At 37.3% G+C, this 15,175-nt stretch overlaps 1 protein-coding gene and 1 pseudogene across 5 annotated transcripts in view; both read right to left on the bottom strand.

Annotated features, from left to right (window-relative positions):
- Nucleotides 1–15,175, bottom strand: part of Unc80 (unc-80 homolog, NALCN channel complex subunit) — a 192,046-nt gene that overhangs the window by 114,092 nt on the left and 62,779 nt on the right. For 4 of the 5 annotated variants that reach the window (XM_004653524.2, XM_004653522.2, XM_045147565.1 and 1 more), the window contains exons 23-25: nucleotides 8,883–9,095; nucleotides 2,972–3,107; nucleotides 27–160 (exon numbers count right to left, since the gene is read on the bottom strand). In XM_004653524.2, the coding sequence (XP_004653581.2) occupies nucleotides 27–160; nucleotides 2,972–3,107; nucleotides 8,883–9,095 (483 nt within the window). Of the gene's footprint in view, nucleotides 1–26; nucleotides 161–2,935; nucleotides 3,108–8,882; nucleotides 9,096–15,175 lie in introns of all 5 variants that reach the window. The other variant, XM_045147564.1, reaches the window with a different exon arrangement.
- Nucleotides 3,647–8,845, bottom strand: LOC105943763 (annotated as a pseudogene).

Here is a 15,175-nt window from a genome sequence, read left to right on the forward strand (position 1 = left end):
GGTTATCAAGACACAACTTAACGTACCACCAGAGGCTCAGTACGAGGTCTCGGCAGGCAAGAAAAGGTTTCTCTCAGGAAAGTGGTGATCTCTAGGAGAAGCTGGCATGCTGCCATCTTCAAGGCAAAGGGACAGCCACATTTAGAGGGGTTGACAGTGCCTGCAGAAGAAATGGTTCCTCATGAGAAGACAAATCAATAACAAGCAGGGAGGTGTGGTGTGATGGACCTACCTAAAAACATGTAAGAACAAACTGCACATGAGGACATTACCTGCACAAGTTCACTTTACCTACCCTGCTTAGCATAGCTTATGCGTGGCTGAATATCACTCTTCCTCCATTTTGCTATTCTTTAACAAATATTACACTATCAAAGTAGTAGATGAACTGGACTAAATAGGCCACCCTACAGCATTGTGATGGAACAATAGAGCTCCAACAAAATTAGAAAACCTTTTAATGGAAATAGAAGTAAAAAGTGGTCTTGTATTCAATCAGATGTAAACTCCATATATAGCAATGAAATAGGTTTGGAACCATAAAAATCCTTCCAGCTTATTTTGTAAGTGCCTGCTTGGTTTGATCTTCTGAGCACAGTGAAGTTATTGGAGTTTTGGTCCAATCTGTGTTTGTCAACACAGACAAGAGAAAATATCCACCTGACCATTTACATCACACATTTTAGACAAGCTCCCCTGCCATTATAAGACACAACTGCACAAGATGTGTTTAAGGGTTCTGGTCTTTTCCTTGTGAGATACTTTATCCACCATAGAACAATGGGTTGTGGTCAAAAGGCAGATAATAGACAAGGAGATAACACAGAGACTTAAAAAAACATCAGAATTAGTTCTAAGATATGCGTCATCATAAATGATACAGGCATGTCCTGACAACTTTGTGTTTAGATCCAAAGAACAAAGCCATGTAGCGTTCTGTTTCTTATAAATAGATGAAAACAGTTAGCTGTTTTGATTTAATAAGGTCATAAAATAATACAAATATCACTAGATATCAATATTACCAAAATATCTTAAAATGTGTCCTGGCTGTGTTAAGCTTTTTCAATTTACTAGCATGATATTTATACAAACATGGTTTTTGTTGACAAAGGTAAAAACTGCCATCATTTGAAGCTGTCTATGTGATTGTTTCCTCTTGGAAACCATCGCTTACTCTTGAGAGTCACTATGTGCTTGAAACTCTGCTTCTCATTAAGAGAGGATGAGCCAGGTTACTGCAAAATTTCTAAACTTAAACTTACTTATGGCAATCATATTTAGCTTTTAAATGAAAGATGAGATATGTATTAACATGAAATGAAATCATATATCAGTATTATATTCAATGGAGGACACAGGACTCTAAACCTTGCCTATATCTGCAAAACTAAAAAACGACAACAATTTGAAGGTGGGTATGGTAGGCCATATCTGTAATCTTAGCTATTTTGAGGCTTCAGCAGGAAGATTGCATACTTGAAGTCAGACAGAGCCACATTAGATGGACCCAGTGTCAATAACGTGATCTAAAAAAATTGAACACTGCTCCTTCCTCCAGCTATGGTTACTATTGTTCACTCTCATTTGCCAGGTAGGCAGTGAACTTGAATGTAGTTCAGACTCCTAATTAGCATCTAAAGTAGTTTGTCACAATGAGAAAAGATAGAGTTCTACATGGCCCAAACAAAAAGTCAGCACACCAAGCATATCTGAGTGAATGAAACTTTTTTAATCTAGTGGAGACTAAGTGCACTGTGATCTACAAGGATGAGCTTATTTTATGTTGTTTCAACTTCCTGGGAGAATGGAGGTGGCTGGGGGATCCTCTGGCTGCTAGCATTGATGGTAGGTCTTCTTTAGGTCTGGTGGCTTCTGTATAGTCCTCTCGTTTTCCTCTATGTTAAATTCAACTGCACACACCATTCTAAGACAGGCTAGATTCTTTTCAGGATCAAGTTTCATTATTTGGATGAGACACTTGTGAGAATATTTTCTCAATAGATGTAACTATCAATACTATTTTCTATGATTTGATAAGGTTTTAAGAAGGACAAAATAATGTGAATAAATGAAAAAGAAATCCTTAGTATGAAAGGAGAAAGGAAAACAGTAAGAGCCTTGCTATTTCATCTTATCCAGCATTATTCTCTAGTCATCCTCTTATAAGAAGTAGACTTAGCATCTATTAACTAAGAACAGTCTTTAAATTCTAGCCAGGAATCATCTGCTGATGATCAGTGAAGGTTCCAAGGAAGATACTACTACCTTCATCATTTAAAATACCTGATTCTATAATGATAACTGGGCTGTATGCACCACAAAATGCTCCCTGCTAATGCATAGCTCACTCCAACCAGCGTCCATGGTATGGAACACACTTATGTGTGAAGTAGTGTTGGATAGGGACACAATCAGCTTTTCTTTGTCTCTAGTTCTACAATGAGTCTAGTAGATACAGCATTACAGATATGCCGTTTAAGCACACTATTTTAATGTCTCACCTTTGTATTAACCCTACAATAGACTATGATTAGACATCGAGACATTGTGGTATTTTGGGGGAAATATTTTTTGTTTAATTCTATTTTGTTTCACTTTAAATGTTTTTCATGAGCAATTACAACATAAAACCTGAGAAACCCTCTTCTAAGACAGCAATTTTTCACAGTTATTGTCTCAGAAAGACCACTATGAATCCTTGTAGAACATCAAGCATTGGAGGCTGAAAAGCAATGGATTTTCCCCATTGCCTGCAATGCTTTGTCCATGTTGACCTTCTCTCCCTGTTCTTCCCCTTTTCTTGACGTTGTTTTATACACACACTTTACATCCAGACACAGGGAGGAGGGGCAACTGTCAATGGAAGCATGGGAGGTGGAGCAGTATGAGAGGAGAGAGAAGTATTAAGTGATCCTAAGGCAGAGGTTCTTACAAGCAGGGGCTCTTGTAGTAAAGGGAGTCTCCTTACTGTCATCTAAAAAGTCTTCCTCCTCATCCTCCTTCCTTAGTCTCCTCTTGGTCTCCTCATCATAAATGAGGCCCAGCAGGTTGGCGGGGCTCTCACTCTCTCCATGGCACAGCTCATTCAGTCGGATGCCAATTGCCTACAAAGGGAAGGAAAAGAAGAAAACAATAAAAAGGATATTAGAACTCTAAAATAGGGGCTCACATTCCAAGCAGATGATTGTCCAAAATATGGGCATAATTTCCAACATAAGACTCTTCTGTATTCCATGGTACCATTACCACATTTAACAGCATGGAAATCTTGAGATATAAATTGTGATATTATCTTCAGGGTCAATTAATCTAATGACATCTAGAAACTGGAAGAATACATTTGTGTACATATAAAAATGATTTTCTGAAGGTACATCAATTTTCTCAAAGTTCATTTGTCATGTAGGTCTGATATTGAGGATTATTCATTTTGTTAATTAAGGGTTTTATTGAAATATAAGTCAAGAAATCAACACTTCTGGGATTGCTTATCATTATGCAATTTTATAAGAACGCCAGTGTCATGCTAATAGTTGGCAAGGATTCTTTACTATACCTTTATTTTATTTTTTAGAAGTTTCTTATTTCCCCAACTTTATTTGTCCCTTTAGTTTTCAAAAATTTTAATTAAAAGCATACATTTTTAAATTGTATATTTAGATGGGCAATAACTAAAATTTATTTCTTTTTGGGGCTGCTGAAGTGTGTTAAAATTAAAAAAGATTGTATCTCAATATTCAAGAATGTAATTTCTGCCTTGATGTCTGTATTTTTCCAGCAGCCTTGACTGCATTTTCAGAATCTTCCTCCTTAAAAATATTCAAATTTCATTACTTTAGCCATAATTAATCCCTTTTCAAAATCTGTATCTTTCCTGCAGCCTGAAAAAACTTTCTGATGGTCTATGCACACACTTCATCTGGGCCTGCAGTGAAAAAGTATTCTAGTTTGAGTGCTACAAACCCAGCCTTAATGATCTTTGGGAAAGTACTGTGCATCATGTTCACTTCCAGGTACTTATGTCTCTCTTCAGCACTCAGTTCTTGAAACTTGAATTCCAAAGCTCCACGAAATGCAGTGACTAAGGCACCTGGGCAATACTTTTCAATCCACTCTTTAGTTTTTAATCAACCATTTGTTTTTCTTTCCAATACAGTCTTTTTCAGAGAGATTAACCAAGTAGAGCATTGGTTTTGAAGTAAACAATAAGTGTTTATTCAACACGTCAATCTCTTTGTCATTCCAATCATGATAGAAGCAAAAGGTTTCTTTTGATCTATAACCAAGATTTGACTTTGCACATTATATCAATTCAGATTTTAGTTTTCCATTTCCTCCTCTCACAGCCACCTTTTCTAGCTTATCTGTAATGGATCCAATCATTTCTTCATCTTTAAGCTGAAGCTTTTCATATATTGTTTCTATATCTTGAATGGAATCTACACTTTCTTCAATGTGCAATATCATCGTATTCAAAAGCATATGTTACATGAAAAAAATCCCGTCACCATCACAAATATGTGTGTTCCTTTCACAAGGCCAGCCATATATGCTACTCTTAGGAAAGTGGAATTTTGTTTGCTATTTGTGATACTGGCAAAGTCAAACCTTTCACCTGATACAAGCACCGGTTCTTCTCTCTAGGATCTATAGTGCAGAATGGGAAGTTTTTTGCTGAAACCTGATGTTAGTCAATACATTGAGGAAGCAGACTTCTCAACATTTGGCAATCCCACAATTCCAATTTTTAGTGAGGTTCCAAATCTTCCCATGATTGGGGGTGGCTTAATTTCACTACCTCATTTTTTCTTGGTGAATCATGCTAGGTGATAACAATGACACGGGGGTCCCAGATTGAAGGAAAGAGGTCTGGCAGCAGCCGGAGGCAGTGTGGAAGGGAGAGAGAGAACAGGCCTGGGCTCTGTCCAGCCACATGCAGGACATTGGAGGTGACTGAAAGGGCAGGAAGACACCATGCCAGCTGCCTTATTTATTTATTTATTCACTCATTTATTTATTTATGTTCATGGCCTGAAAGATTTTTTAAAATTAATTATGTACACAGTGTATACAGTCATGTTAGCACCATCGTTAGCCTCCTCCCTGTCCTCCCCCCTCTGCAGGGCCCCTCTTCGTTGGGGAATATGGGTCATCCATTGGGGGTTAGCCATCAGTTATGGGTAGGAGGCAATGTCTCTGTGCATAAGGACCCAACATGTGGCTCTAACGTTGGCCTGAAAGATTTAATGTTATCAAGATGGCAGGTTTCCCAAAATAGTTCTAGCGATACAATACAATGTCTATCAAAATACATACTGACTTTTTTTTTTTGAGAACACATTTGTGTGACTTTTATTACAGTATAGTATTTTAGTTCTATTTTATTATAGTTGTTTTCTTACATTATCTACAATTATGTATGTGTTTATTTGTATTTATAAACTTTTCCACTCTCATATATTCTATAAATTAGTAAGAAATGTTTAACTGTCCTTCTGATATGGTACTTAGCAGCTACTTACAATATAGACTTTTAATTAATTGGCACATGGATGGTATTGGCTTTTACATGGGATTAATAAAATCAATATCCTTGTGATCTATTTTCCCAAAGTATCACATACTGTTCTGTAATTTATCAAACAGAATGTTCCCTAAGAAGAGACAGAAAATATGACCTCTATCTAGTTCCTTTTATATCCCCATTCTGTACTCTATGCAAGGCTGAGGAGTGAGGGGGACTCTGAAGTATGTGCAAGGCTTAGGTGTGAGTTAGGGGCAAGGCTTCAGGAGCAATGAACTTTGGGGTTTCACAATTTTATGCTAATTTCCTCCTTACCTTGTATCATACCTTTTAAATAGTTAAAAAAGTTACTAAATTCTGGGTATGCATGAGAGTCCCTAATGGAAAACAACTTCCCTGACAATACTCGAAGTATATCCAGAGTGCTTTCAGTAAAAACATAAGTGCTTTGAATGTCTTAAAATTCTGGGAGCAAAGAGATCTGCTTGAACTCTGAAATTAAGCAACAAGCTACAAACCAGAAAGCAAGAATCATATCAATTACAAGAAAACAGTAAAAAAAAAAAAAAAATCACAGTGATCTAAAATTTTAGTTGCCACCTCAGAAATTTTATATGAATAAAACAACATGTAAAAACAAAACTACCACCACAACCACAAAAGGCCTTGTTTTGAGGGTGGGACATGCATGCACTTATGGCCTGGAGTACAGACAGCAGCCAGCCAGCTCAACAGCAAGACTCCAAGGGGTCACTTTTCTGCATTGATCCTTCTGGGATACTGTAACTGTACAATTTAAATTAAACCCAGAGTTCATGAAGCTGAAAGGGCTCCAAAATATAGGGACACTAATTTCTAAATAACAATTTAGAGTTCTAGGTTTCATCCAAAGCTGTAAAAAATGTCTTAAGGATATGTAATTTCTCTTGTCCTTTATTCATCAACTATTTCTAAAGTGAGATAATTTCAAAGGTACCTAATTAAACACAACTCTACACATGCTATTACATTATATTCATATCTTTGCTTCATGTATCCTACTACATTATAAATCCACTTACAGTAGTAGGAACATTGGCAAATAGGAGAGTCGGAGAGATCAGAAGACTTCCTGTAGGCTATGAACTGGGATTCAATCACATGGTGCCTGTTATCTATGTCTTGTGTACTTTCCCTCAATATACTTGCAGACTATGGGGAAAGGTAATAATGTATTGAAATATATATCAAGGAACTAAAAACACTTGACTGGTTCAAAATATTGAGATAAAATTCAGTTCAAAGAAGCAGAAATCTCATTACTACAGACTTGGAGGAATTTCGGTTCTTGCTAATGGAAATAGAGACAGTCAGTATTCATTTCACTGTCCAGGTTCTGAAAGATCCACATTTTGGGAAATAGCAACATGTATTCAGGAACTGACCAGGAGGTCACTTGGGTGCAGTATAATTTCCTAACAGGAAATAATATGCAGGAAGGATGTAGAGGTACATAGGATAAATTATTTTCATATCACTAACCTATTTAACATTGATTTAATTGATCATTCTCCACTGAGTAAATAAAGACAAAGAATTTATGTAACATGCACAAGGTAGTGGTTGAATGGGGTGGAAAAACTCCATTCTGATTCAGTTTCTAGACTGATAAATCTTCTTTAATAGATGACTTAACATAAAGCAACACAGAAGATGTCAGGCTCCTAATAATGGATTTTCATTCCTGGAGCTCCTGCAACTGGTGGATCTACTAATCTCACGATATACCCTTCACTTGAACTTGCATAGCTTTTCTATTTAATATTGTTAAATCTAAACATTACTAAATGTAGGATGAAAATAGTGGAATTACAAAACTTGGCCCACTAATTTTTAAGGAATGGACATCACATGGGAGAACCCATGTCTTTATGTTCATATATATATATATATATATATATATATATCTCCTGTAAAAGACCACGCCAGAGACTAATAATCAATGTTAGCATCAATAAAGAGTTCCATCATCATTGCTTATGTCTGATTTCAAGACAGTCATTAAAAAGGGGAAGATTGATTTATTTTTATAGACAGAATGTTCACATGCTATAGACAATTTATTACTGTAATGCTTAGCAAAAGAGAAGTGGGCAAGACTAAAAGAACATCCCGAGTTAGTCACATTAGTAGACACATTCAGCTGAATTAATAAGGGAAATTATAACAGTAACATAAAACACCATTTAAGGATATATTGAGTCTTCTTGAATTATTTTTGGTCCTCACCTGTTTGCACTTTGTGGTGTAGAAGTTAGAATTATAGGGTCTATTCTATTAGAAAACCTAAAGTACATTTATATCATTTTTTATTAACTGTGAATTTTATGAAAATATTACATATTGGTCATGTTATCATGTGGTTACACACTTATGTTTTCTCTCCTTAACCCCATTCCAGTGAGGGTTCTTCTCAATGGGGTTTTCAGTATTGACTGTGGGATCATGAATGCATCAGGCAGTCTCTGTTGGTGGGACAATACCTTGGGATACTCTTTCCCACCCCACAACTAATATAATCTTTCTGACCCCTCTTTCTCAATGTCTCAATGTCCCCTGAACCTTGGAGAGCATGTTATAAGACTTCTTTAGTTTTGAGCTCTCAAGCAGCCTCAGATATTTGGCTTCAGTGAGGTTTGAGTTTCCTCAGTGTCTACTGCTATCTCCCTGCAGGGCGTTCTCAGGCTAGCACTGAGAGCAGCACTCATATTTAATGCACCACTCTCACTGTAATGTCTCCAGGGCCCTGGCAGATTCATATGCATATGTGCATGTGCAGTGTGTGTGTGTGTGTGTGTGTGTGTGTGTGTGTGTGTGTGTGGTATAGTTATTTCTAAAAGATTTCAGACATCTATGGTGCCACATCAATAAAAGAACAAAATTCTATTAGGAAATTAGAAAACTCATGTTCCAGGAGATATATATATATATGTATATATATATATATATATATATATATATATATATATATATATATATATATATGCAGTTATAACATTGGTTATCCCCAGTGATTCAGGATTAAAAGCAAGGCTTTGGAATCCAACAAGGGAGACAGAATACTGGATCCTCTATGTACAAGATATATAAATTCTGGCGAGTTGCATATCCTTAACTACAAAACAAATCAGAATATCTATGCTCATAAGATCATCGAGTAGTACACTGAGTGTTTGTTTCCCCTAAAGTGGTTCATTCAGTGCCTGGGACAGACTGGACACTCAGCAGACCGTCTCCAAAGCAAACTCCTGGGAACGAAGCTGCCCCACTTTCACTCATATGCCCTATATTGTACAGTAGAAAATGAGAAGCTCACGTCTCCCCACTGGTAGAAGAGCTTGGCGGCATTCCACTGCAGCTTCTGGTTCCGCTTGTTGCCCACAATGGGGGAGCGGCCTCGGGAAAGGCCCTTCTTGGTGATGTTTACGTGGTGCCCTTTCATCCACTCTGGCCAATTGCCACGGTTGCAGCGGTGAACAAAACGGGCACATTCCAGGAACAAGGCTGCTCTGGCCACCACAGGGGCTTCCTGAGGAGAGTTGATAAGCAAAAAACAGTGTGGCGTTAATAAACAATGGCTTTAAATGGCCTTAAGTGGAATTACTATGGACTAAGTACATTTTAGCCTCCCTGTTTTGGTTTAGCATGCCTATGAGCCTCTGCATGTTGTCAGTATATTATGGTGAAATGCGGAAAATGAAACCACCAAGGAAAACCTGGATATTGGGGAATTAGATGTCCTAAGCAGGTCGCATGCTACCTGTGATTTCTCAGATGTCAAGTAATTGCATGCTTCTATTTTGTATATTTAAAGCCAGTAGAGATTTGAGTGTAAGAGTGAAAGAGCTTTTCAAGCTTAAATATATAATGCTTTTTCTTTTTTTTCCTGTATGTGTGGTGTGCATATGTGTATGTATTCATTTATGTGCAGTCACACATGTGAGTGCTCATGGGGATCAAAGGTAGATGTCGGGTGTCTTTCTTAATTGTCCTTTCTTTTACTGTTCGAGACAGGGTCTCTTCCATCTCAAACCCCAGAGCTCACCAAGTTGGTTAGACAACTGAACCAGTGAGCCCCAAGGATTCCCTATCTCAGCCTCAGCACTGGGATTACAGGAGCATGCCATGATGTCTGCATTTTACTAAATTATTATCCTTTTAAAAATTTATTCTTTAATAAATCTATGTATATATGATATATATATATGTATATATATATATATATATGTATATATATGACACATAATACCCTAATCATAATACCTTATGATTTTTATCAAAAAGGCTGTAATTTCCCACTATTACTTCCTGTGAAGGGGAATACACTGTGATCAACATGGCGTCCGTCCTTTGGTGTCCTGACCTATGCTCGTTCTTTATGATATTTACATCTTAATTTACATTCACATAAATCTTAATAAATCTTAGGAAACATGATTTCTAGACTATATGTAGAATTTATTCCAAAGTAGCACTTCAATCTCATGTAATATTATTTAAAACATATATCAAAATTGTTTACCCACTGAACATCTATTACACTCATGAATAACAGCCAAATCACAAAAGTAGCCTTTCTATTTCCTTTCTGTCCCCATCTCAAATGTTCTAGAGTCCAATTAAATCAAACTAGTTGCAGTCTTCCAAATATGGCATCCCATGCCCTTTCATATGCTGTTTCCATAACTAATAGAGCCTTTACAACCCCTTTCAACCTAGCAAGTTCCTGTCTGTTATCTACCTTATCTGTACTATCTCTGTCACCTATTACCTATCGTCTGTCTATCACCTATCTATCTATCTACCTATCTATCTATCTATCTATCTATCTATAATCTATCTATCACGTACCTACCTATCTACCCATTGATCATCCACCTATCCATCTTGTGTGTGTGTCTTTGTGAGTGTTGATTCAGTTAGGTACTTTCTCTGAGAAGCCTTCTGCAGTCATTCTCATGCCCCTTGTTTTAGTATTGCAAACACTGGATGATTCAAATAAATTGGCCTAAGCATTTTTTTTGGTGCCTCTAACTTAAATATAGGCATCAAAAATTCCAAAAAACAATTAAAAAATAAAAATAATAAATGAGCTAATGTATTGTAAAAAAGAACTCAGTTCCACTAAAAATATATAGGGATTTAATTTAACAAAGCACATTGCACAAGACAGAAAGTGAACATATGTGAAAAGGCAAAGTATACAATAAGCACTAGCGATGAGGATCTATCATAATACAAGACTGACAAATAATAAAAATCTGGGTGGGGGCCAAGGCTTGGAGGAACTAGGTCATAGCAAAGTTTATTTTCCATTGCCAAGAGTCTGCATCAATTTGTGAACACTGTGTTGACATTTCACAGAGTCTAAATATCTACACTCTTTCTTGTATTAAGTATTTGCTAAACAAGTCAGATATACTAGTCTGTGTCTGCAGAAGGCTGAGACATCTGTGTCTAAAATACGAGTGCCAGTTTAGAGGGCAAGACAGGCAATGCAAATTTATTTTTAGCTTGCCACATGGTGTCAAGTTCTCAATCTAAAGTAATGTGAATTCAATGCTTAATGACAGGAAAGCAAAAGATAATATCCTAGGATAGCATTACATTGTAAATTTTGGTACTTGCAGAATTAAGATGAAACTTAACCTAGACCACTGGTTATTGCTCCTCACAATTAGATGACAATTGAAAGGGTGAACAATTCATGAATGGATGAACAATGGGTGTATGTGTGTTCATAAAGTTGTTTAAGAAACTTGAAGATTTAAAAAAAATTTTTTCATGATGAAACCCAGATGTTACTAACATATAGCTATAGGAAATTGATTCTAAGTTTGTAAATGCAATTGAGATTGATACGAAAGTAATTCCCATTAATTATACAACACAATATCAAGGGGAAGGTTGGTTTAACATCTGAATAAGTTGACCCTTGTAAATAGATAAATCTAGTATCAATTGGGCAATGCCAGTGTTTGCATTAAGGAACAATGACAGAATGATTAAAATATTAAAAATGCCTTTTAATAATCATCCTAATGACACTGGTAGATGAAGGGAGGCTTTGGAATTCTATACTTAAATATGGGAGTTCATCATATCAACTTCTGGGAATTGTATTGTGCATGGATCTATAAGTGAAGCTGAGGAAGACATTGAGCACAGAGCTCAGGGCACTGCTATGTATTCTCATAGATACACAGCAGAGAGAACTAAAGTTACAATGTGTGTGCAATATCATTCAAGGTATTCTCTAATATGAATTTTTTCAAAGTGACACTTTTTTATTTATTTAATTTTTGTGTTTATTTTTTATTTTAGAGACAGAGAAAATTGGTGTGCCAGGGTCTCAGCCACTGCAATAGAACTCCAGATGCTTGCACCACCTAGTGGACATGTGTGACCTTGCACTTGCCTCATCTTTGTGTGTGTGGCTAACATGGAATCTGGGGAGTTAAACATGGGTCCTTAGACTTTGCAGGAAAGTGCCTTAACCACTAAGCAATCTCTCCAGCCTGACACTTTTTTTTTTTTAAGTTTGTTTATTTACTTGAGTGACTGAGGAAGAGAAAGACATACAGTGGGGGGTGCAGGGCCTCCAGCCACTGCAAATGAATTCCAGATACATGTGCCACCTTGGTTAAATAGCTTACATGGGTACTGGGGACTTGAACCATGGTTTTAGGCTTAGCAGGCCCCAGCTCCCAAAGTGACACTTTCAAAGTATCCTTTGGAAAGCACTGACTTTGGAGCCTGGATTATGAGATAACTGGGAGAGATGCATCTTCCTGAACATAAAGGAAAGTCATTGTCTCTCTTGATGCGCCTTACCTGGTGAGGTTCAGCACAATCTGAAGAAGCAGTGAAAGATGGAGCATGGCAAAGTGAATGGGGATGTATTCACACCAAAGAGACAAACAGCACAAATGGAGAAAAGGAACCAGAAGCATGCTGCGTGGCTGACAAGAGCCAGAACACCTGAAGCACGCTAGCAAAGAGCAGCAAAGCTAAGGCTGATGCCATGAGCATGGCACAGAAATCATGGTTGGTGATCCTGAAAGAAAAGTAGAGACATTAAACTGTTTTCTTCTTCATCTGCCTGTCCACATGACCTTGGGTGTTTTGTAAGGACACAGAACCGCTTCTATTCCATCATGCCACTTTATCCTTTACAGACACACAAGAATAAATTTTAACTAGGAAAGCAAAATGTGTGAGGTTGAATTATATGAGCTGGAATTTCTAAATTTGAAGTTCTAAAAATAGCAGCAATGTCAAGCAGTTCACCTGATCCTATAGAAGGTGTTTTCTGCAATGGTTACAAAGCTGTCTAGTTAAAGCCATGAGAATGCCAGTGGGCACTCCGGATTTCTTGAACATTCTGCAACTAGAGAATTTCCACTGTGCAGCTTTCCTGCTTGATTTCACTTGCCATCTCCCAGGTTTTGTGAAAAAAATATTATGTTTCCTTTATGAAAGTGAAGCAGAGAGAACTGGGATCCTATACCCCATGCTGTCTTTTGCCTGGGGACCTGAAAAATATATTTACCAAGACACAACAGTTAACTGATGGGCGTAATTGCAGTACCTTCCTCTCCCTGAGGGGCTATATCCCAGTGTGTGTGAGAAGAAAGCTCAATTGATTCTGAAAATTCATATGACACTAGACAGGAACTGTTTTTAAAGACTAAATATTTTATGTTGGTCCCTGGGGAATTACATAATTTTTATTGCCTTACAATAAAATATAAAACACTTGCTGGTACAAGGTAGCTGTTTATTAAAAACCAATGGAAATAAGCATTTGCTGTCAGTCTCAGTGTATTCTGGAGCCTCCTTTGCCAGAGGGCATGTGCCTCTGAGTCAGTATTTATTACTTAGCTTGTATTGAATTCTCTGCCTGACTGAAATTATCAAGTAACCGATTCACGGGCTGACATGGCCTCTGTCCATTTCAACAGCAGCTGTGGGCAGGTTTGGGGCATCCATGAGTGCTCAGCACAGGGTGTCGACGGGTAGTTATTTAACACCTACTTAGAACATGGTAATATTTTTGGATATTTTCAAACTAAATGAGATCTGTTCTGAAAATATGATAGATTAGGAGCTAAGACAAACTTTCTTTTATTTAAAATATCTCAATATGCTGGATAAAATATCCAAAGGGGGGGGGGAAACTTAGTTTTTGTTTTAAAGGTGAGATGGAAGTCTGTTGAAGAGTAAAACATGTCAGATGAGCTAGCACATGGATATTGGCCCTGAGTGTATTTGCTGATGACAGAGAGCCTGGGTTGTAATGGTCCATGAATTGAATATGTAGTTTGGTAGGATGGTCAGGTCAAACACTCCTCTGTAAAGTCAGTATCTCAGGCAGGAGCTCTCCTCAGTGGTTGAATGACAGTGATAATCTCCCCACAGAAGTTTACTGGTCTGGATAAGCTGTACCCAGAGTAGAGCCTAGGCTGAGGCCTTTTATGACAACACTTACCAAAACCTCACATTTTGATACAGGCTTATTGGCAAGAGTTGGTATTACGTCCATATTCCCTCCTCTAGACAATTTAAAAGTGGTTTTAGGGTATCAGTGCTTCTAGTTGTCTCACAAAAGAGATGAAAATCCTTTCTGGAGGAAAACTTTAGATACTGTAGAGTGTATAAAGCTTTACAGCACTTCTCAACGTTCACATCTGAGTGTCGTATAAGTCAGTTGGGAAGGTGGATGAGGTATATTCCTTGGTCCCATCTGATGAGGTTCCTATGAAGTAGATCTGAACGAACCTAAAAATTCTCACTTCTAACATGCTTACATGATGGTGATGCTGTTGCAATCCACACAGAGCCTAAGGAATTCCCACTGAAGGGAGAAAGGTCAGTTTATAGTAGAAAAGAAAACAATCAACTGTGCAAAGAGCCAACAGATATAGTGAAGCATAGAGTCAACTCACAAAGATACAGAACTAGAATCCAACTGCATCAAATACAATTAAGGATTAATGTGGGTATTAAAAGAATGCCAAAGGAATTAAGGAAAACAAAGCTCACCAAACATTTAAAATAAGAATAAAATGAAATTTATTTTTGAATCAGAGTCTATGTAGCCCAGACTGGCCTCAAACTTGTGATCCTCTAGTTTCAGCCTCTTAAATACTAGGATTGCAGACATGTACTGCACCTCAGACCCTAAAGTAGAACTTATACAAATTAATAAACAAAACAAAGCTAAACAGTCATCTTGTTCTCAAAATTTAAATCCCAGTGGAAAAGTTAAGACATGGGCTAGTTTCTATTTATCATCATACTGTTGTCATCTGGGCTAGTAGTCATTGTTCTTAGTGGTATGCAGCAAAACATCAGCCCAATCGGTAGCTACTCAGTAGCTTCCAGCAGCAATTTCCAGTGTATGGAAGTTCCAAATTATTTCAGAGTTTACCAGATATCCTCTGGTGGGCAACATTGTTCTTGCTCAAGAACCATGAGGTCAGACATATTTCAAGAGAGAAAAAGTGAAATGGATGAAATATCTGAGAAAATTCCCCAAGATATATTATGGAGAGTATTATAAAAGGAAAAAAAAGGCATAAACCAGGGATTTCCTGGAGAAAAGGC

The sequence above is a fragment of the Jaculus jaculus genome, chromosome 4 (genome assembly GCF_020740685.1).
Source record: "Jaculus jaculus isolate mJacJac1 chromosome 4, mJacJac1.mat.Y.cur, whole genome shotgun sequence".
In the NCBI taxonomy this organism is placed as follows: Eukaryota; Metazoa; Chordata; class Mammalia; order Rodentia; family Dipodidae; genus Jaculus; species Jaculus jaculus.